Source organism: Dendropsophus ebraccatus, chromosome 7, assembly GCF_027789765.1.
Source record: "Dendropsophus ebraccatus isolate aDenEbr1 chromosome 7, aDenEbr1.pat, whole genome shotgun sequence".
Lineage (NCBI taxonomy): Eukaryota > Metazoa > Chordata > Amphibia > Anura > Hylidae > Dendropsophus > Dendropsophus ebraccatus.
In genome coordinates this window covers 89,870,064-89,894,267 of record NC_091460.1, presented here as the reverse complement: position 1 = coordinate 89,894,267, position 24,204 = coordinate 89,870,064, and the positions used below count along the sequence as shown (strand labels likewise).

The 24,204-nt window shown below is 45.2% G+C and overlaps 1 protein-coding gene across 2 annotated transcripts in view; it reads left to right on the top strand.

Annotated features, from left to right (window-relative positions):
• Positions 1-1,403: 1,403 nt before the first annotated feature.
• LOC138797559 (excitatory amino acid transporter 5-like) overlaps positions 1,404-24,204 on the top strand; it is a 160,893-nt gene continuing 138,092 nt past the window's right edge. The window contains exon 1 of one of the 2 annotated variants that reach the window (XM_069977878.1): positions 1,404-1,808. In XM_069977878.1, coding sequence (XP_069833979.1) covers positions 1,593-1,808 — 216 coding nt within the window. In that variant the 5' untranslated portion in view covers positions 1,404-1,592. Of the gene's footprint in view, positions 1,809-10,804; positions 10,877-24,204 lie in introns of those variants that run through there. The other variant, XM_069977879.1, reaches the window with a different exon arrangement.

Here is a 24,204-nt window from a genome sequence, read left to right as displayed (position 1 = left end):
CGCGCACTCTAGCTTCAGAGTGGCTTGTCAGCTGACAGGCCGATTCGTCCGATTATCGTTCTGTGTAATAGTACCCTATGTGGTTGATGAGGTGCTTTGCACTTTCCCTACTCGGTGTCAGTGTTTCTTATGATTATATGTATTTCTATGCCCAGCTGAAGGGAGTAATGGGTTAATGTTGTTTGTACTATGTGTTGAATGTTGACCACTAGGAGGTGCTCTTTCTCTTTATCCTATCCTCTTCAGCCTTTCTTCTGCACACACTCGTCCCCACCACTCACAGGCAGGTACACAAAAGTCTGGTGGAGGAAGTGCAGGAGATTAGATGTAGATTCTTAGATAGGACACAAATGAAACCGTTCCTGCAGAAGCTAAGCCTGGGCCTGGCTTATGCCAGGACCCCTGTCAGTTCAGACTAGGTATATTTCCTGTCTGGAACCCTCTGGCTTAGGCATCAGACACTTGACAGAGTTTGGCTGCTACAGTGCCATACACTGATATATAGATATTGTGCTCTCAGTACAACGTCCACAGGTGAGTCACCCTGAGCTCACCACTCTCCTTAAAGGGAACCTTTCACCCCCCGTGCCGGGGCAGAGCCCGGCCGACCCCCCGCTAGAGACCCTTATACTTACCCCAGTGCATGAAGTCCCGCTCCTGGAGCCGCTCCCGCTGCCCAGATATCACCGTCAGAAGCCCGGCACGCACATCAGAGATGAGCCTGACACTCATAGAGAATGACAGCTCCATTCATTCTCTTTGGGCATTGGACTCATCTCTGATACGTGCTGGGCTTCCGGCGGTAGCAGCAGCGGCTAAAGGAGCGGGACTTCGTGCACTGGGGTAAGTATAAGGGTCTCTAGCGAGGGGTTCGTCCTGGCTCTGCCCCGGCACGGGGGTTGACAGGTTCCCTTTATGTTATATTGGCTTTTTGAGCTAATTTGCATATTTTATAGTAAAGGAGAATGAGAAGCCTTTTGATCCATGCTTTGGTTTATAAGCTCAGGCCATGGCAGGTTTTTACATACAAAATGCAGTTGGACAATAGAAAGCTATCTAGAAATATATTGTCCAGTGTCTATAGACTATGGGGGAGATTTATCAATCATGGAGTAAAGTAAAACTGTCTCAGTTGCAACCAATCAGATTCCACCTTTCATTTTCCAAAGCATCTGTAAGGAATGAAAAGTGGAATCTGATTGGTTGCTAGGGGCAACTGAGCCAGTTTCATTTTACACCATGCTTAATAAATCTCTCCCAATGCCTATGTATGGTGGCTTTATGTACTGAGAAATATAAGCTGCCGTTTCAATATAATGTGATTTTTTTGGTGGAAAACAACAGGAAGTTTTTTATCTATTGTTTTTTGGTACCCACCTAAAAGAAGGAGCCCCACATGTGAAATGAGGACCAGGCCATGTTCTTTTGCTCTTTAAATAGCTTAATCCACTTAGTGAGCTGACACTTTAAGCTGGTCTGGACGCTTCCCTGCTTCCTGATCCATTCTAAGGAGCCGCTGTAAGATTATGGATGTGTTCTCAGAAAATGCAAACCATCCATGTTCAGCGACACATCCATTGATGGCCTGTTGAATGCAGATCTTCTCATGCTCGAAGACCTTTAGTGAAGAAATGTGGGAATGCCTCAAACCATGTCTTCTTAGTGTCTTCACGTGTTCGCGGTTAAACTTCTGTCGATGGATAAAAACATTCTGGGCTCAAAATGGTTTGCTGACTCTCTCAGTCCTGTCTGTGGTAACAGGGTGCCTTATTGGATTTTTACTTAGAATCCTGGAGCTGAGTGATTTGGTAAGTGACTATGTTATAGCTATGATGAGATGCACGCTCTCCAATGCTGAAACAATGATTTGATCCTTTTATGCTTTTAATATATTTAAAAAGTTGTAATATACTCCTAATATTACATATACTGTAGGTCCTCTTATGTGACCTGTATATTAGTGAGGAGGAAGTAAGAATTATTCGTTGGGCCATGAAGAATTTTTGATGAGTAGGTTCTCATGTAAGGCTACAAATACCATGGTTTTCAGTGGATTAGGGTGTGAACACATTCGTGTTAAATCAGATTTTTGTAAGATCACCTGGTTACATAAGGGCTCTTTAACGTTACTGAAATCTGTATGATCTTATTTACAATCCAGAACATATCATAGAAATAGTTACAGAATTGACTTCTATCGTAAAAAGTGGTGATTTGGGATGACACTACCACTACGAGTGCAACGAAGCATCCAAATTTAACCAGAGGATTCAAGAGGATTTGTTACGTAGCATATAAGAGACTCAAAGCTCAGAGGTCATAAACAGAGCAGCAATGCCCCCAGAATAAGGAACCGGAATGTCACCTACATAGTGGATCATAGAACAGGAGCACAGAAGTCACAGGTCATAAACAGAGCAACAATGCCTGAAGAATAAGGATCCGGAACCTAGTGCATCATAAAACAAAAACACAGTAGTGATGATCAGAATAAGAGGATGACAAGGCGACACTACTGTCCCTGTTATAAATTTATCACTAAGGGTAGGTTCACACTGAGTTTTTGTTGCATGATTTCATGGCATTTAGCACCATAGTTCATAAAATGCAGATTTAATTCTGATGTGGGTTTGAAATCCAAGTGAAAAAGAAGTCACTTCTTGACACTGAATGTATGTAGAAACTATGGGACTTTTACATGTCCTGATAACTGACAGGGTGTGCTGCTAGAAACGGTAATGTGGCTGATAACCGACCCGAGTAAAAGTGGCATTGATCAGCCGGGGATTGGTAAATTACACTGACCCTCGTCTGATCGCATCTTATAATCAGCCCTATAAGTAATTGTTTACCAGCCGCTTATCTCCCTGTGTAAACAAGAGACGTGCTGCTGATGGCCGCACGAATGATCCCTGCATAAAAGTAGAAGGAAATCACAGCTCTAAAAAAACGTGAAGGAGTTAAAATGTCCAAAAATCTTTATTCCAAAGCATATTAAAAAACAACAACCATGTTAAAAACAGCACGTCTATGCGTTTCGGGGACAAGCCCCTCTGTCATGATTATGGGGCTTGTCCCCAAAACGCGTAGACGTGATGTTTTTAACATGGTTGTTGTTTAATTTGCTTTGGAATAAAGATTTTTGGACATTTTAACTCCTTCACGTTTTTTTGGAGCTGTGATTTCCTTCTACTTTTATGGACTGCATACCTGGGTGAATGGCCCATTTCTTATCACCTGCTCCTTACCAAGAGGGTTGCCGTCAATATTGGGACATATTCACACGGTGAGCTGACCTTGTTCTATAATTTTTTTGCATGAATGATCCCTGCCACTTGATTAATTGTGCCATTCAAAGGCCCTGCAAATGAGCACCAATCTCACCGATCAACTGTGAAGGGTGGGGGGGGGGGGGGATACAAGATCTGTTATACAAGGAGGTTATGTCAGGGGCTAATTTGCATCCAGATCCACAGGGCCGCCCTCAGATATTCACCTCAGACTCTCTTACAAATCTACATTCCAAATCAGATAAAGAAACCTTTTGTGTGAACATGCCCTTAGGATTTATTGGCAAATCATTAGGTGCTGCAATGTTATAAAACAATGGACCTTAAAAGGCTTGTCTGGAATACACCATGAATCTATGCTGCTGTGGGGGACAGTGCCACATACTTACCGGTCTGGCTCCACATACTGTCTTTGCTGAGTAATTCAGAGCTGATGTTGTCAAAACACTGACATTGACGGAGAGCAGCGGGTGAGCCCAGAAACCAGCAGCTGGCAGAGCAGGACAGGTAAGTATGCAGCACTGTTATGTTCCCTGCAGCAGTATGTATGTGTAATATATTATATATATACATACATATACATATATATATACATACATATACATATATATACACACACACACACACACAGTGGGGAAAAAAAGTATTTAGTCAGTCACCAAAAGTGCAAGTTCTCCCGCTTAAAAAGAATGAGAGAAAAAATGAGAGGCGTCTGTAATTTACATCATAGGCAGACCTCAAATATGAGAGACAAAATGAGAAAACAAATCCCGAAAATCACATTGTCTGATTTTGTAAGAATTTATTTGCAAATTATGGTGGAAAATAAGTCACCTACAAACAATAAAGATTTCTGGCTCTCACAGACCTGTAACTTCTTCTTTAAGAGTCTCCTCTTTCCTCCAGTCATTACCTGTAGTAATGGCACCTGTTTAAACTTGTTATCAGTATAAAAAGACACCTGTGCACACCCTCAAACAGTCAGACTCCAAACTCCACTATGGTGAAGACCAAAGAGCTGTCAAAGGACACCAGAAACAAAATTGTAGCCCTGCACCAGGCTGGGAAGACTGAATCTGCAATAGCTATTATGGGGGTGTGGAAAATCAGGATAGGGGTAACAATCCAGATTCTCATGTGTCACCACAGTGTCTTTTACAGACAGTAGAAAATTTAGCACGACAACCGTGGTTGACTGTTATATAAAGATAATATAACTTTTATTGGTTAATAGTGTAAAAAAGAAACGTGCAGTGAACAAATAAACAAAATAAGTGTTGGATAGGTGGTAGACTCTGACCTAAAAAAACTCTTATAGGGTTATGTTTGGTCAGAATGTTACCCTACCAAGTCCCTACCTATAGCTAGACCAGGCCGCCTGGTATGGGCATCCCCTTTGCCAGGCGGGACTAACCCTACCTCTGTAGGATAAAAGTAGTGGTGTATGTCCCTCACTGTCAGTGTCAGGTACTAAGTTGGTGACAGTGGATCACCATTGACCATAAGCTGTATGAGTAGAGTGAAAATGCTGGTAACAATTATTATAACAGCCTTAGTTAATGTCCATTTGTGAGGCAGTCAGTACAATAGTTTGCTGGCCACCATTAGACCCTCTGTCCTCATCCGACACGTTTCTCCCAGTCTGTGACGTTGGGTTCCTCAGGGATTGAATGGGTCGGCTGTATCTGGTGTGCAGTTAGTCAGATGGTCACTGTTTAAAATAGGTCAAGTGATGACATTTTACCTGTAATCCAGTTGGGTAGCAGCCCCTGTCATGGATATTTAGTATTGATGTCATAGGCCCATACGTCTGTAGTGCTCCATAGGAACCACATAGGCTGTGCAGGCAATTAATTGTATGTTAATACCTAGATAGATAGATAGATAGATAGATAGATAGATAGATAGATAGATAGATAGTAATGTTGGCTGTGCCGGTAGGTAATAATTGGGTATAGATATGGAGTGGTTATGCTATATATTGAAGGTGACATACTCACGCTCAGAACCACTTAGGGGAGTGCTGGAGATGTATTGTCCTCCCTCTATGCGATGGCCCAGGGGTGGTGTCCCTGGTAGGTATAGTGTCGGTATGTCACAGGGTGCAGGGAATACCTCTGATTTGCCAAATAACATACACCTACGTCAAAGAGGACCACTCATGTACCAATATCTCCGTAAGTATAGGAATAACTGGGTGTATAGGTACATATACAGTGTTATGTGTATTATATAGAGTATTGGAGTATTACTTACAGACTCCAAGATCGCTGGAATTTGTGTCCTGTCAGCACAGTAAGGTTGCTGTACTTCGCCTCAGCGGGTCACTACCCAGGTGACTAATAACAAAGGAAGCAGTAAAGTGGTAAGACTCAAGCTATACATGCGCCTGCTATGAATATAGTACCGCCACAATAAAGAACAAAGACAATCAGACTTACTATGTGGAAGTAATTGATCATATGAGAGTGGCGTCCCCAGAGATAGCCGGAACTGTTGGTGGGTGTGACCAGGTTCTCGGGCGCCTATTTTTATATGGTACGGGTGCGTGCTGACGTCATACTAGGGGCGTGTCAGCCCCGGTCCCGTCCTAGTGGTAGGAGGTATTGCCACGGAGGCGTCATAGTGAGAGGCGGTGCCCCAGGGCCGTCGTATATGACGCGGACTTCATGTGCCTAAGCCAGTCACTTGATTGTTGCCGTGGGGCGTCATCCGGCTTGGTCACGCGAGCCGAATTCCTCACGTGATATGTCATGTGAGCCGGGAGCGGTGTGCGTGGTAACCATAGAAACACTGTGCACAAAACATGTACCTTGCCGAGTCTGATACTCCACAGTATGTGAATTAAGAGTAATAAAGTATGAACTGGACCTGCTATGCGAGGTCCGCTCAGGGTAATGCCACCCTTAAGATCCAGGTGGCTGCAACCTTGGAACATTCAATGGGGGGCGGGAGGGGGGGTTTGCCAAATATTAAAACAATGTATACATAATTGATGCTAGAGATAGGTAAATCGAGGAATGCATAAATACATAAATGAATGAGGTGAAGTTACTGAACTCCTAACCTGCTAGACTAGAGCACGTGTGTTGTCTGTTGTAGATATTAAAGATATTAAGGATAGAGTATCACATCAGATGGTGTGAAAATAGGGTGCGGGGGGGTTGGGTTTGTGGGGACAGACGGGGTGGGAGGAGAGGGATAAATCTCCCAACTAAATACCCACTAAGCAGTGGAGATGTTGAATGAGAGAGTCATGGAGGGAGAAGGTACAGTATAGGCTAATTAGATGAATGAGGTGAAGAGCAGTTGGTCATTCCGTCCTTTAGGGGATAATGTTTTAAGGCGAAAGATCCATTCCGCTTCTTTTCGTAGGAGCAGATTGTCTATATCCCCTTTTCTTACTGTGGTCTTCACCTGGTCGATTATCTGGAAATGGATTTTAAAGGGGTCTTCTGGGTGCAACGACCTCATATGTGAGGATAGGGGTTTGGGCCTATTGTGTTGTATGTCACCCAGGTGCTCCAAGACCCTGCATCTTAGTTCTCTTATAGTGTTGCCCACGTATGACCGTGGGCATGGACACGTGGCCAGGTAAATGACTCCTGTCGATCAGCAGTTGCCAAATTGCTTCATGGTGTAGATTCTATCTTGTGGTGGCACCTGGAAGGTCTTTGAGGTCTTAATGTATCCACAGGCCCTGCAATTCCCGCATTTATAGGTGCCTGTAGTGTCCTTCCTTAGCCACGTTGGTTCATTTGGTACTGGTGTGTAGTGGCTATTTGTGAGCATATCGCCCAGATTCCTACTTCTCCGGTAGATAATAAGTGGTCTATCCGAGATACAGTCCAAGATCATGGGGTCCGACTTCAGGATTGGCTAGAATTGTTGTACGATTTCCCTAATTTGTGGGGCGGCGCTGTCGAATGTTCCGATAATACTCGTTTTGTTGTCTTCCGATGTTCTGTCAATCTTCTTGGGTATCAGGAGGTCATTCTTTGTTGCACAGAAGGGCCCTCTGGTATGCTCTTTTGAGAACCCGGTTCGGATAGCCACACCTGTGGAGGGACACCACACATATACCACCTTGCAGGCAATATACATACTTCCTATAAGGCCATATGCATGGTACCTGCTAGAGATCCGTTCTACTTTGTACGAAGCAAAACAAATCTGCTTTGATCATCTCTAGTACCTTCATCAGATGATTTGCTTAGCAGATGCCACATGGCGTGCAGCAGTTTCTCTACATACCCAATGCCCCCCCCCCCAATGCCGGCCTTGATGAGTAATGAGCTTCTCATGTAAGTCTATGGAGCCCGACTCTTTCACTGACACAGTGCTTCAGCGTGGTCTTCTCGCTGCTCATTCCCACGATCAGTCAGGGTGTTAACACAGAGATCCGGACCTTTAGACATGTCTATTTGTCTCTATGACATGTCTTTTTTATGATGACAGGCTCACTTTAAGGCCCCTATACACTTTAGATTTTAGTTGGCTGTACTCCATGTTTGGACGTCATTCTAAGGTGTAAGGAGGTCTCCCGACTGTTTACAAGATCATCGCCCAACCCATTTTGTTTTGGAGATAAGTCGCAGTCAGAGCCCATAGAGAACACAGAAAAGTGCGGCTGTGGCGAATGATTCTGTGTTTGGGGAGGATGGGGTCTGGATGGGACAGATAACTGATGGCTATAAAGATTATATCTGGTCCTGGTATACAGTGATATTATTAGCCATATATTTGTATGTACAGTTGTACTTGTACACAGGCCGGATTAAGGTTGGTGGAGGCCCTGGGCGGAAATTTTGTTGGGGGCCCATTTTTTTTTTTTTCCAAATATAACCCATACAGTGCTCTATTTAGGTGGCTTCTTACTGTAGCACCTACCCCTCCTCACTCCTGGCTGTATGGCTCGGCATCCTCTTCTGTTCTGCATATGATGGTCACTAGAGGCTGCAGTCCAGAGGAAGATGCCAGGCCCTAGAAACAGGACAGGACGGGGTTTATTCCCACTCGGGGTGTGTTCCCACTTTGTGTTTATGTTAATAATGCAATGCGAGAACACAGCACTTCAGTACTTTCTGTGCTCTCTTGCCCCCTGTGTTAGCCCCCACAGCAGCATATGGAGTTGTAAATTACAGGCAGAACCTGGACTTGCAAGTCTAAGTCCCATCTGCAGTTCCCAACCATGTACACTAGCTGAAGCGGTAAGGAGCAACCAGAAAGTATTTAAAGGCTGTGTAGAATATATAGCGGATATGGTACAAGGGAACGTACACTAAGGATTAAAATACACAGCTGTGCGCAGCCCATGATATGGAATATACAGTATAGCCTGTGTGCAGCATATGACATATATAGGCTATATATCATATGCAGCACACAGGCTATATCTCATACATTGCTCTCAGGCTATATATCATATGCTGCATACAGGCTATATATCATACACTGCTCTCAGGCTATATATCATATGCAGCACCCAGGCTATATCTCATACACTGCTCTCAGGCTATATATCATATGCTGCACACAGACTATATACAGTACATACCATATGCTGCACACAGATTATATACAGTATATACCATATGCTGCACACAGACTATATACAGTACATACCATATGCTGCACACAGACTATATACAGTATATACCATATGCTGCACACAGGCTATATACAGTATATACCATATGCTGCACACAGGCTATATACAGTATATACCATATGCTGCACACAGGCTATATACAGTATATACCATATGCTGCACACAGGCTATATACAGTATATACCATATGCTGCACACAGGCTATATACCATATACTGCACACAGGCTATATACAGTATATACCATATGCTGCACACAGGCTATATACAGTATATACCATTTGCTGCACACAGGCTATATACAGTATATACCATATGCTGCACACAGGCTATATCTCATACACTGTTTTTAGGCTATATATCATATGCTGCACACAGACTATATACAGTACATACCATATGCTGCACACAGATTATATACAGTATATACCATATGCTGCACACAGGCTATATACCATATGCTGCACACAGGCTATATACAGTATATACCATATGCTGCACACAGGCTATATACAGTATATACCATATGCTGCACACAGGCTATATACAGTATATACCATATGCTGCACACAGGCTATATACAGTATATACCATATGCTGCACACAGGCTATATCTCATACACTGCTTTTAGGCTATATATCATATGCTGCACACAGACTATATACAGTATATACCATATGCTGCACACAGACTATATACAGTATATACCATATGCTGCACACAGGCTATATACAGTATATACCATATACTGCACACAGACTATATACAGTACATACCATATGCTGCACACAGGCTATATACCATATGCTGCACACAGGCTATATACAGTACATACCATATGCTGCACACAGACTATATACAGTATATATCATATGTGGCACACAGGCTATATACCATATGCTGCACACAGACTATATACAGTACATACCATATGCTGCACACAGGCTATATATCATATGCTGTGCACAGACTATATACAGTAGATACCATATGCTGCACACAGACTATATACAGTATATACCATATGCAGCACACAGACTATATACAGTATAAAGCATATGTGGTACACAGGCTATATACTGTATATACCTCTTCTGTAATGTCCTCCATAGTATATACCCCTGCTGTAATGTCCCCCATAGTATATACCCCTGCTGTAATGTCCTCCTTAGTATATACCCCTGCTGTAATGTCCTCCATAGTATATACCCCTGCTGTAATGTCCCCCATAGTATATACCCCTGCTGTAATGTCCCCCATAGTATATACCCCTGCTGTAATGTCCTCCTTAGTATATACCCCTGCTGTAATGTCCCCCATAGTATATACCCCTGCTGTAATTTCCTCCATAGTATATACCCCTGCTGTAATGTCCTCCATAGTATATACCCCTGCTGTAATGTCCCCCATAGTATATACCCCTGCTGTAATGTGCTCCATAGTATGTACCCCTGCTGTAATGTCCTCCATAGTATATACCCCTGCTATAATGTCCTCCATAGTATATACCCCTGCTATAATGTCCTCCATAGTATATACACCTGCTGTAATGTCCTCCATAGTATATACCCTTGCTCTGATGTGCCCCAACACAAAACAAAACCTCCTACTCACCTGATCTGGGCAGGGGATGGCTCTTCTCTCTTCTTGCTCTTCTCTCTTCTGGCTCTGTACTGTATCTTCAGCCAGGCAGCCGCTGTGACAGATCCTCCAGCAGGTTCCATGATGTCACCTCCCTGCTGCTGCTGGAGAGATCAGATTTCACTGCTCAGGTCCTGCGCTGTCCTCTCCTCAGTGAGGCGGGGGAGGGGGAGTGAGGTCATCGGCAGGAGACAGACATCCTGACAGGAAGAATCCACTCAGGGCCTGCCAGGGGGGAGTCTGAGTTTGCCAGGCAGAAGATATTTACACAAGATTAACCCTACACCTCTCTCCTTCCCTGGACAGCATGTAGTTTGTCCAGTGCTGTGTCCAGGTACTGTTTTCACTCCCAGATACTGTTTTCACTCACTTCCGGGTTCCTGCTGGTGGGGGCCCCCCTAGTGGTGGAGGCCTGTGGGCAGGTGCCCCTGTTGCCCCCTCTTTAATCCGGCCCTGCTTGTACATAGGACATATGCCTTGGAGCTAACCCTTTCAGACCCCTGAAACAACCTTGGTACAACGCCTTTTGAATTTACTGAGGCCGAGAGTAACTTTGCCCAGGGCTACACTTTGTCTAAATCCAGCCCTGCTTACTGTCCGTGTTGTGTGTGTGGGGAGACTGGCAGTGTACTGCTGTCCTGTGCTGCAGGGTGCATACTTAACCCAAAGGAACATAACTGGCTGCATTGAGAACATCTGGCTACAGGGGTAATACCCTTCAGGGGAATCACACCTAGCAGGGGCAATAGCCTGATACAGAAGGCACATCCGGCTGCAGGCGGCATATCAGACACCAGGTGGTAAACCTATTAGAGGTGGCACATCTGGCTATAAGCGACATATCTGGTTGCAGGGAACATACCTGGTTACAAAGAGCGAATCTGGCTCAGAAGGCATACAAATCTGGTTACAGAGGACAAATCTGTCTGAAGGGAACATACCTGACCACAAGGACCATATCCTGGCTTTAAAGGGCATATTTGAATACAAGGGGCATACATGCCTGCCTGCTACAAGCAGCATATCTGGCTGCAAAGGGCAAAACTGCCTGCTGGGATCACCTGACCATAAATATCTGGCCCAGTAGCCACCTGGATACAGAGGGATCTTGGAATCAACTGCTACAGAGCCTATGGTAGCAGTGTGATCTCTTGCTTATTTAGTCACATTAAATTACATTACATTCTTGGGGGTACTCAGCTGGAGCATCTTATCACATGGGGTACTTGGCTGGAGAACCTCATCACATGGGGGTAATTGGCTTCTTTCTATTGCTATTCTCTATCCTCATCTATCCTCCTCTATCCTTTCCGCCACTTGGTGTTTCACTCTTCCCTGTTCGTTAGTATAGCTGAAGGTGTAAGGGTTAACTGCTGGTTATTGTTTGTTCTGTTCTGACCAATCACTGGTTCAGGTACCGCACACACACTCTTTCCTTTTTCCCCTCTTGGTCCTTAGTGGAACAAAGGGCCTAAGCTGAAGTATTCCTCTGGTATCTGCCTTCTTGGGTAGTCTTGAGGGGTTAGCTTTACCCAGTAGTTCAAGCCTGGGACTTGTGCTACCAAACTTGACAGTCTCTGGACTTGTTTGGCAAAAGACAGCCTTCTTATTTAGTTCACTTCTTCTAACCATAAGTATGAGTATTTCTTCTTCTTTAACACTAAGTCAATCTTTACACTATCCCGACAGCTCTTTCAAGTCAAGTAACCCTTCCACTACTTTCTACTGTCAGTCACTACCTCAAGCACAACCTACACCATTTTTCCACCGAACCTGCACCTGCACCCACACATTGTGCTACTAGAGGTGAGACAGGTGTGTAGTCCCAGTGCCAGTGTGTCCAGGGGTGGGGGAAGCCACGTCTGGTCACCATGACAAGTGTGACAGTGAAAACACCAGAGCCCACTTGCTGTTGTCATCTGAGCACCCAAGACCACAGCATTACAGTGCAGCTAGTTATACAGAAAAAAGTATGGAGCTGGAGTATAGTGGATGCGCTGTACCTGTGCAAGCAAAGGTATAAGCTGTACCAGCAGGGCCGATTCTAGCTTTTGTGCTGCCTGAGGCAAAAATTAAAAAATGGCGCCCCCCCCAATCCTAGAATCAATTGTTTATCAACTATTCCCATGTGAATACCACAGCTATCAGTAAACTTATTATTTTTTCAATGTGTATTATGATGTTATGCAGAATCTCATAACACACCTTAGCTGCTGCAGAACCTCATAACACACCTCAGCTGCTGCAGAACCTTATGATACATCTCAGCTGCTGCAGAACCTTATGATACATCTCAGCTGCTGCAGAACCTCATAACACACCTCAGCTGCTGCAGAACCTTATGATACATCTCAGCTGCTGCAGAACCTCATAACACACCTCAGCTGCTGCAGAACCTTATGATACATCTCAGCTGCTGCAGATCATCATCATACACCTCAGCTGCTGCAGAACCTTATCCTACACCTCAGCTGCTGCAGAACCTCATCATACACCTCAGCTGCTGCAGAACCTCATCATACATCTCAGCTGCTGCAGAACATCATCATACACCTCAGCTGCTGCAGAACATCATCATACACCTCAGCTGCTACAGAACCTCATGATACACCTCAGCTGCTGCAGAACATCATAAGCCCCTTACTTTATAAAGAACCTGGCATAATATTTAGGCTGAAATTGTTGTACTACAAGTTTCAGCGCAGAGAGGCTAAGGGCTGGATCCAGACAAGCTGTGCGCTTCATTACTAACTAGTCTGCACAGCATGGCAGCATGCTACTCCACACTATTTAACAATATAGTGTGGTATATGGCAGTATAGGGTATATATGGCAGCACATGTGGATGCATATGTACATTGTAGTATATTAGTGGAGGGGGTGGTATATAGTAGCACATATGGATATATATGTACACGGGGGGCCCCAGAGTACATATATATCCACATGTGCAGCCATATATACCACCCCCACCACTATGCCCCAGACTGCGGTATACACTGAGCATAGTAGTGGAAGAGGGGGCTGGAGTCCAGCACAGGCAGGAGGAGGAGGGGCACACACTCACGAGATACAAGGCTGCTCTGCTGCTCTTATCAGTCTGCACATCAGCCGGGATCAGAAGCTGTCACAAAGACGGATGATGTGTCCTCTCTCCAGTGTGCACACACTCCTATCTGCACACTGCCCTGTCTGTACGGGCTCTGACTGAGATCCCTCACCCACACGGAGCACAACACAGTGACTGTAATCCCTGACATACAGGCCTGGCTCTGGCTCACACCTGGCTGGCTCCCTCGGGTCTGAGACCTTCATCCCCCTCCCTCCAGACAGTGCCCTCCCCCAGCCCTAATCTACAATCACCGCCCTCAGCCTCCCCCCTTGCCCTGGTTGTAATACTCACTACTGAGGCAGAGGAGGGATCAAGTGTGGAGCGCTGTGGCCGGCCGTGCAGGCTCTTACCCAATCCTCAGGAAGACTGCTGGGTGACGTCACACATAAAAGAGACGTAGCCCGGCAGTTCCTGGGGAGGGCAGCAGGGGGGCGGACCAGGGACTGAGCAATGCTAGGAGATCGGGGGCTGCTGTCATTTTAGTGAAGTTACACTTCACTAAAATGACAGTGGCAAGGAAGATTGTGCCGCCCCCTGCAAGATCACAGGAGCTGCCGCCTGAGGCAGAAGCCTCAGTCTGCCTCATGGCAGAAGCGGGCCTGTGTACCAGGATAAAGAGTTTAAGCAATCCACAAATTAGGACGGGCTTGCTGTGGCAGGTGACCCCCAGGTTACTACCCCTGGTGGACTTGCTTGCATGTTGAAGCATGATACAGGAACATGCGACAGGTGTGTAGTCCGGGACAGTCATTCAGGTCAGGGCAGGTGTCAGGAAACTTGGCAAAAGGACTGGTACACAGAACAGGAGTCAACAAGCAAAGCAGAGGCACTAAAGATCTGGCGAGGGAAGGCAGGAAGAGGAAGGCACCTATAGTTTCACTGGCTATCGTCAGACAATTAGTGGTGTGCAAGGACCTTTAAATTTGAGCCAGGACACGCGCACCCTAGGATGCAGGGCTGCATTTGCCAGGAGGGAACCATAGAATGGTGCACAGGAGGAGGAGACTGCCAGGTGCCAGATCAGGGGAGAACAAGGAGGTACGAGCCGCGGCTACAGGAGAGAGCCAGGATCCAGTGTGCACCACAGAGGACAGAGCGGGAATAGTAGCGTGGCCTGTAGAGCAGGTCACAGCCACGGCTGTAACACTCATTTACCGCATGTGTACTGTATACAATCAATGTGATACAAATGTACATGAGTAATTCTAACACCTGGGTAATGAGGGTGGGATCTTTTACTATTCACCACACAAATGCCTCCATGTTTGCATCAAAGGTATAGACTCATGACCATTTAACTTTTTTTTTTTTGAGGAAACTGCCAAAATTGTGGCAGATGTGGCCAGATGTTAGCTGGAGTAATGTGAAATGCAATACCACAGGATTTTTTGTGTTTTTACCTTCTAAACTTCTATAGGGGTCATGTATGGATGCATGTTTTATTAGTATTTCTTTTATAGAAATCCCAGAATCACATAATAAAAAAAATCACATGATTTGTACTGAAGACGTGCAAGGGATAAAATGGTAGATAATGGTATTCTAATTTACACTAAAATAGAAAAAACAAAAATAGAAAAATCACCAAAAGGTTTCTGGGCGTTTTTAGATGTGATGTGCATGACCTCTAGATTCCTACATGTAGAAACCGCATCTGAGAACTTACTCAGAATGGCAGCTGAACGACCTGTAGGATCTTCACTGATGTCACAGTCATGTGATTAGTCATTAGTAATGTGTATTGTGCATGCAGCACAGCTGTGTGTGTCGGTATAATGTACTGTCAGAGTGCTAACGTGGCATTGTTATTTTAATTAACTTTGAGCTGTGCGGCTCTGTCATCACAGCGCATATCCATACAGTTTCCCTGCTCCCAGAATCATATCAAAAAGGCTTCCATGCGGGGGGGAAGACTCCAGTACAGGCCTTCCACATCCGTGTTCTGTGTGAAACATAAAATGTGGGAATAAGTCCTTAGTATAGGTGTGGTGTACACCCGGAGGTGTTATATCGGAGGGACGGACGGTCACTTGCTAGGTGTTGTAGTGTGACACCACTCTTGTGGTGGATGGCCGAGATACAGACAGATCTTATTACGTTGTCACGTGACGCCAGTGCCTGGTGGACACACAGGTGTGATGGCACGCTTGCTTTTAAGGTGTAAGGTCGGTTTTACCCTTTTCACTTGTGGTCTGTGTCCTGCTGGGCTGCTACCAGGTGCTTTGAGGTAGTGTCACAGATGATGTAGTCATGGATGACCTGAGTGGTGTAATGACCCTCCCGGATAGTAGGACCTGCCACCCACATAAAGGGGAAGTGTCCCAAGGTTGCAGTGTATATGCTGTGTAGGTGGTGATGAATGATCACAGACTCTTGAGATAATGTTGAGTTGGTTTACTACTTGTAATGGCCCTATTCCACGGGCCGTCTAGAGGATCAAACAAGCGATGTCCGCGCTCATTTGCTCCTCGTTCCCTGCTCGCTGCCACCGCTATTCAACGCGGATGCACCGAGCGGGTGAGTGCGGGAGAGGCGGCGGAGAGCTGCGGGGAAGCTGCCTGGGTGATCGCTGATCGTCCGGGCAGCCCATAGGATACAGCAGCGTCTGCTGCCAATGCTCCTATTCAACGGAGTGACGGCAGAAGATCGTTGCTGTATCAGTCGCTTGTTTTTCAATATGTTGAAAAACAAGCGACTGCAACAATCAGCCGACATGAACGATGTCGGCTGATCGTTGCACTCTATTCCACGGGACGATTATCGTCCGTAGCGGCAGCAGGTTATACAAAAGATCTTTGATATACACTGATAAAGTTCCAATAAAAGACTAGAACTTAGGACAACCAGATCTGTAGGATAAGTGCAGTGTAGGAGGTAGTTGCGTCAATAGAGTTGTGCTGAGGTAGAGGAGCAAAGAGGAGGATGCCGTGAGAGTCTCAACCAATGTAGTAGTGTGCTCTGCCGGGATGTTGGAGGATACAATAGAATACTTGTAGAAGAAGAAGAACAACAACAACACCTGTGCCTGTGTATTGACCTTTACCTTAGTCTTCACACCACCTTATGCCCACTAGCGTTGGCCGAACTGTACTAATGGGTGACACAGGTCCCAGACCCTGTTACCTTGGTTGAACGGAATGCTTGAGGGTTCCCTGATGACTTCCGCGCTGTGAGATGGAGTTCATAGGCTTACTGCAACTTTGCTCTACCCGGATCAGTTCCTAGCTCTTTGGCTCTATAGTGGATACTGTCCTGCTCTGTGACTTCTCCTTGTCCATGATGTGGGTTGAGGTTATCTGTTGGCTAGTCCTAAGAGGTTGAACACTGCATAGTGCTTTGTGTGGGTACTTGTAAGAAGGTTGATAACAGAGTGCAGTCTTGCGTCCTACCCATGCAGGGCACTGGCTAACTTTGGGGACCTGGCAGAGGGCCAGGGCCCGGACAAGACCACTGTGGAGAGCTATCTAGCTTGCATCCTTTTTCCACACCGTCCTGAATGGAAAGCCACCCATGGGACTAGCTTCCTCCACAGCGTGTAGGGTGCGCTGCGATTGGGTAAACAGGGTGCAATAGAAGAAGAGAGGGGAGAGGTGATAGGAAAGAAGAAAGCAGAAAACCTACTGGTCTACAGATTCTGGTACACACAAACACATTAACCCTTTGCGATCCTTCAGCTGTGCAGCTTCCATATACCAATATATAATACAACAACATCTAGTGGTCAACTTTTAATACTAACTTCACCATAATAAGACCACAAAAAGTACAGACTTTGCGAAGGGTGTATACAATAGTAACACCCCTAGTGGGACACCACATAGGACCACCACACTGCTCACCCAAAACATGTTTCGCATAGTGCTTTTTTCGAGGGTGATACATGTGTGTATATAAATGTATATATATATATATATATATATATATATATATATATATATATATATACACACACACACATACATATTTATATTAACCCCTTCAGAGTGTGGTGCAGGTACAGTGCAATTACAGTAAACATAATAAAAACACATGCCAAAGTTCAATAATACAAAACAGCACAAGTGAGCACAACAGAACAACACAGTGCAAGTTTACCCTTGAAAGTACAATAAATGGCCTTCTATTATAACAAATGTCCAGGATCAAGGGTCCATAACTTTATATCCGTAATGCTGTCATTAAAAGGGTACAGAGAGGGCTTACGACAGGCGTCACTCCTAGCTGCTATCAGCATCCAGGGATCGTGGCTATTAGCCTGTGCTAATTAACCATTTAAATGCCACTGTTAGAACTGACAGCAACATATAAATGGTCAATTAAAAGGTTTCCATGGTGGTCCAGTGGGGGTATGTTAGAAGCCGATACCTCGTACTTACTAGGTCGGTCCTCGGTAATGTAATGACGCTGGTCCCAAATCGGTGCTCGATTACTAGGGACTTCAGCAGCCTTTAGTAATCAAGTATAGGTAACATCAAACAATGCAGTACATCTGGAGTCCCTTAGGAGGGCTACAAATTCTACTATAAAATCAGAGGCTTATGAAAGATTTCTCCTCAGGGCTTGGCCCTTATGGCTAGGTGCCAGCTCCTGCAAAGGATGATTTTTCTCCTCGAGTATCTTCTTAACATCATGTCTTACTAAACCTTAGCAGGAGCAACTATTATTAAAGGGGTTCACAACCTGACTATGTCAGAGGACCACTTCAAGTATTTCTCAGGAAGTTTTTCAGCTGACCAGATCTATCCCCAGTGGTTGGGAAAGCAGGAGCTAAATTGCCCCAATGATTGTCGCTCGATGGCCTTGTGCAACCTCAAGGGATTAGCTCCACCCAGATCTCCAAGCCCGAGGCCTATGTTCCTGGATCTGGCATTTTGTGATCTCATCCAGAAAGAGGTGAAAGTCTTCTATCAAGATTCAAGTATTAAAGTTATCCTGACAGAGTACTGCAGTGCCTAGACTAGTGCTTCCCAACCTTTTCCACCTCGAGGCACCCCTTGGAAAAAAAATTTTCCTCTGGGCACCCCTACTAAATAATGTTCTACAAAATAAGAAAACCGTCATACAGTGATTCACAGGTGACGTCTTCTTTGATCTGAGGAGTCACTTTCCCTTTTCCTCTCCATCCGGCCCAGACCTCCATGATGATTTCTTCCAGCTACTTTTCATCTTTTCAGACCCTGCGAGACAAACAATTTAGGCTCCGCACATTTCTAGCAACTTCCTTTCCTTTCTCCCTCCTGTAGGCTCCCAAAGTATCTGAACTGTTTGGTGTTATGTGTAGTAAAGCGAGTAGGAATGTGGGCCCCCTGTATGTAGGATCCCCTGCTGTGCCCCCATGAGCCAATAATGCCCCCAGAGGTGCCCCCATGAGCCAATAATGCCCCCAGAGGTGCCCCCATGAACCAATAATGCCCCCAGAGGTGCCCCCATGAACTAATAATGCCCCCAGAGGTGCCCCCATGAACTAATAATGCCCCCAGAGGTGCCCCCATGAACTAATAATGCCCCCAGAGGTGCCCCCATGAACTAATAATGCCCCCAGAGGTGCCCCCATGAACTAATAATGCCCCCAGAGGTGCCCCCATATACTAATAATGCCCCCAGAGGTGCCCCCATGAACTAATAATGCCCCCAGAGGTGCCCGCATATACTAATAATGCCCCCATATAATAATAATGCCCCCAGAAGTGCCCCCATGAACTAATAATGCCCCCAGAGGTGCCCCCATGACCTAATAATGCCCCCAGAGGTGCCCCCATATACTAATAATGCCACCAGAGGTGCCCCCATATACTAATAATGCCACCAGAGGTGCCCCCATATACTAATAATGCCCCCGAAGTGCCCCCCATGAACTAATAATGCCCCCAGAGTTGCCCCCATGAACTAATAATGCCCCCTGCTCTGCCCCTAAAAAAAACAAACATCCTACTCACCTAATCCAGCTGTGTGGCTGCAGGCAGAAGCTCTCCTCCTCCTCTTCTGGCTCCATCTTGGGACGGGACGTCCGGCAGGCGTGATGACGTCACATAATCACGCCTGCCGGAGAGGTCACGTCCCGGCCTCCCATAGGCTGCTGGCATGAAGTGCCGGCAGCCTATGGGAGTGAATGTAGGAGCAGGATGCTGACACTTCCTGCTCCTACATTATGCTCACTTTAATGTTCCGCCTGCTCACTGTGCGGGCGGAACATCAAAGTGATCTGTGCATCCCGAGAAGCTGCGCGGCCGCAGCTTCTCGGGATGCTTAAAGTGACAGCGCACATTTCCCACCAGGATCCTGTGGCACCCCGGTTGGGAAACGCTGGCCTAGACAGTTCCCCTTGGTAAACCCCTATCTTCTGTACAAGTAGACAAGTCTAAAACTACTAAAAGACTACTAAGTAACCTTTTTTTCAAAAATGTTTTATTTTTATAAACAACTTAAAAACGTAAAAAAACAAATAAGTGATTATGACTAAATATGTTATTGACTCTTTACATCACATATCTTTTAAGTGGGGCGCATCCCCTCCATTTGTTCCCCCCTTTCTGTAGCATATTATTTCTTAGTAAACCTCCTTTTTGTGAAAGCGGAGGCAACTGGACATGGGCCACTCAGCTAACTTACTGCAGGTCACCAAGTCCACCCATCCGTGGACAGCACTGCTGGTTTCACAAACCATATTTTTTTATTTTGTTGAATGATTCTACATTATCCACCTCTATTTTTTATTCAGTGATATACAGTCATGGCCAAAAGTTTTGAGAATGATACAAATATAAATTTTTACAAAGTCTACTGCTTCAGTTTTTAAAATGGCAATTTGCATATACTCCAGAATGTTATAAAGAGTGATCAGCTTAACAGCAATTGCTTGCAAAGTCAATATTTGCCTAGAAAATGAACTTTATTCCCCAAAGCACATTTTAACCCCTTAAGGACAGAGCCTGAAATGGCCTTAATGACAGAGACAAATTTTATGAATATGACCAGTGTCACTTTATTCATTAATAACTTCGGGATGCTTTTACCTATCCGGCTGATTCTGAGATTATTTTCTCGTGACATATTGTACTTTACATTTCTGATAAATTGGAGTCGATACTCATAACAAATCTTTATGAAAAAAACCCAAATAATGTGAAAAAATGAGAAAAAAAATGCATTTTTCCAACTTTTAAACTTTTTTGTGTATACAGAAAGTGGTTATACCACATAAGTTATATATTAAATAGCATTAGCAACATGTCTACTTTATGTTGGCGGCACTTATTAAACTATCTTTCATTTTTTTTAGACAATAGGAAGCTTAAAACATTAGCAACAAATTTCCAAATTTTCAGTAAAATTTCAAAATCAGATATTTTTAGGGACCTGTTCAGGTTTAAAGTGTATTTGAGGGGCCTGTATGTTAGAAAGCCCCACAAAGCACCCCATTTCAGAAACTGCACCCCCCACACTCTGCAAAAGCATATCCAGAAAGTGTTTTAACCCTTTAGGGGAGTCACAGAAATAAAAGCTAAGTGTGTAAGGAATTTGAAAATTTAATTTTCTGTGCAGAGATTTTATTGTAATCCAATATTTTTCATAATTATAAACCTATTACCAGAGAAATGCACCCCAATAATTATTGTCCCGTTTCTGCAGTTTATAGAAATACCCCATATGTGACCCTATTGCGCTATTTGACGCAACCACAAGCCTCAGATATAAGGGAGCGCCTAGTGAATTTCAACGCCTCTGTTATATTTGGTCATTTTTGACTGTACCACTTCAGGTTGGCAGAGGCTCTGGGGTGCCAAAACCTAAAAAACACCCCTAAAGGGACACCATTTAGAAAACTACACCCCTCAAGGAATGTAACAAGTGGTGCGGTGAGCATCTGGACCCCACAGGTGCTTCACAGATTTTCAGAACAATATGGCTTGAAAAAAGAAAAATTTTTTTTTTTACACTAAAATGTTGTTCTAGCCTTCAATTTTTCATTTTCTTAAAAGGGATAAGAGGGAAAAAAAGGCAAAAAATGTGTAGCGCAGTTTCTCCCGAGTACGGAAATACCCCACATGTGGCGATAAAGTGCCAAGGGGGCGCAGGACGAGCCTCCAAAGGGAAGGAGCGCCAATTGGCTTTTGGAAGCTGAATTTCACTGAAAAGGATTTCAAGGGCCATGTCGCATTTACAGAGCCCTCGTGCTGCCAAGACACTGGAAACCCCCCACAAGTGACTCCATTCTGGAAACTACACCCCTCAAGGAATCTAACAAGGGGTTCAGTGAGCATATGGACCCCACTGGTGACGGGCACAAATGTGGAACAATGTGACGTGAAAGGGAAAAATTTCATTTTTTCACTTTCATGGCACAAATGTGCCTGTCTTCAAGGGGTCCATATCCTCACTGCACCCCTTGTTAGATTCCCTGAGGGGTGCAGTTTCCAGAATGGGGTCACTTGTGGGGGGTTTCCAGTGTTTTGGCAGCACGAGGGCTCTGTAAATGCGACATGGCGTTCATCATCCATTCTAGCCAAATCCAACCTCCAAAATCCAAATGGCGCTCCTTCCCTTCGGAGGCTTGCCCTGCGCCCACATGGCGCTTTATGTCCAGATGTGGGGTATTTACGGACTCGGGGGAAATTGCTCTACACATTTTGTTTTTTTTTCCTCTTTTAACCCCTTGTGAAAATTATAAATTCAAGGCTAAACCAACATTATAGTGTAAAAAATTTAATATTTCATTTTCACGCCACATTGTTCCACATTTGTGTCCGTCACCAGTGGGGTACATATGCTCACTACACCCCTTGTTACATTCCTTGAGGGGTGCAGTTTCCATAATGGGGTCACTTGTGGGGGGTTTCAACTGTCTTGGCAACACAGGGGCCTTTTGAATGCAACATGGCCCCTCGAAATCCATTCCATCCAAATCCAGCCTTCAAAGAGAAGGAGCGCCATTTCGTTTTTGGAGGCTTACCCTGCACCCGCATGGCGCTTTATGTCCACATGTGGGGTATTTCCGTACTCAGGGGAAATTGCGCTACACATTAAATGTTTTTTTTTATCTTTTAACCCCTTGTGAAAATGAAAAAATCATGACAAGATTAATGATTTAGAGTAAAAATTTTACAAAAATTACACTAAATGTTGGTCTAGCCTTGATTTTTTTCCATTTCCACAAGGGGTTAAAAAAGAAAATGAACACAAAACGTGTAGGGTAGTTTCCCCTGAGTACGTCAATACCCCACATGTGGGCATAATGTGCTATATGGGCACAGGGCAAGCCACCAAAGGGACAGAGCGCCATTTAGAGGCTGGAATGGAGGATGGAGGCCATGTCGCAATTACAAAGCTCCTGTGCTGCCAGGTCAGTAGAAACCCCCGACAAGTGACCACATTCTGGAAACTACACCCCATAAGGAATCTAACAAGGGGTGCAGTGAGCATATGGACCCCACTGGTGACGGGCACTTACGTAGAACATGTGCCGAGAAAATAAAAAATACCATTTTTTTCATTTTCACGTCCCAAATGTGGCCGTCACCAGGGGGCCATATCCCCGCTGCCCCCCTTGTTAGATTCCTTATGGGGTGTAGTTTCCAGAATGGGGTCACTTGTGGGGGGTTTCTACTGTCCTGGCCGCACAGAGGCTTTGTAATTGCATCATGGCATCCTCTAATGGGAATGGCGGCCATACCTACTTAGCTGGGGAAAAGGGACCATTCTAATTTATTTGGGGGTATTAGGCCAATTATTAGTTTATAAGGTTGAAAATGACAGGTGTCCATCAAACTCAACCTGTGTTGATCCAGAGGAAGGCAAAAAACCCTCGTGAGGCAGACGACAGTAGCCTCATCACAGGGAAAAAATTCCTTCCTGACTCCATAATGGCGATCAGAATAATCCCTGGATCAACGTGACCCCTGAAATAGGAATAAGGGACAGAATTTAGATAATGTAGAACCCCAATGACGTGTGGTACGCCTTGGAGCGATCCAGTATGCAGAGGCCGGGGGGATCAGGACAGGTGTCACACTGGAAAATGGTGTCCTTCCTGATCCCCCTGTTACCCCACACTCTGCACTTCTTCTGGGGTCTCCTGTTTTCCAGTGTGGGGGACGTCACCTAGAAAATGTTGTCCTGGTGCGATACGGGGTCCTTCATATCCAGAAGCGCTCGGTCCGATCCATGGCTGCTAAATATTAGGGCGCTATTACTACTTCTGATATTTTCGTATCGTGCCGCAAGCTACAGTAGCTCGGGCAGCGAGGGACCGGAAGAGGGGGTGCTGATATAAAGGTTATCCCCGTACAGGTGATAACCTTAATCCAGCAGTGGGAAGATCAGTTCCCGGACGATCTTCCCACTTGTTCCGAGGATGGGGGGGCATCTGGGGCTGGATTCGGGTGTCCCTTCCTACATACACTCTAAGGGTACGTGCACACTGCGGAATCGCGACAGATAACCCTTCGTGCATTCCGCAGTTGGCACCCACCGGCGGACTGATGCGGGCGCACGTCTCCGTCCGTGTCATAGACTCCATTCTATGCACGGGCGGATTCTGCTCTCCGTCCAAC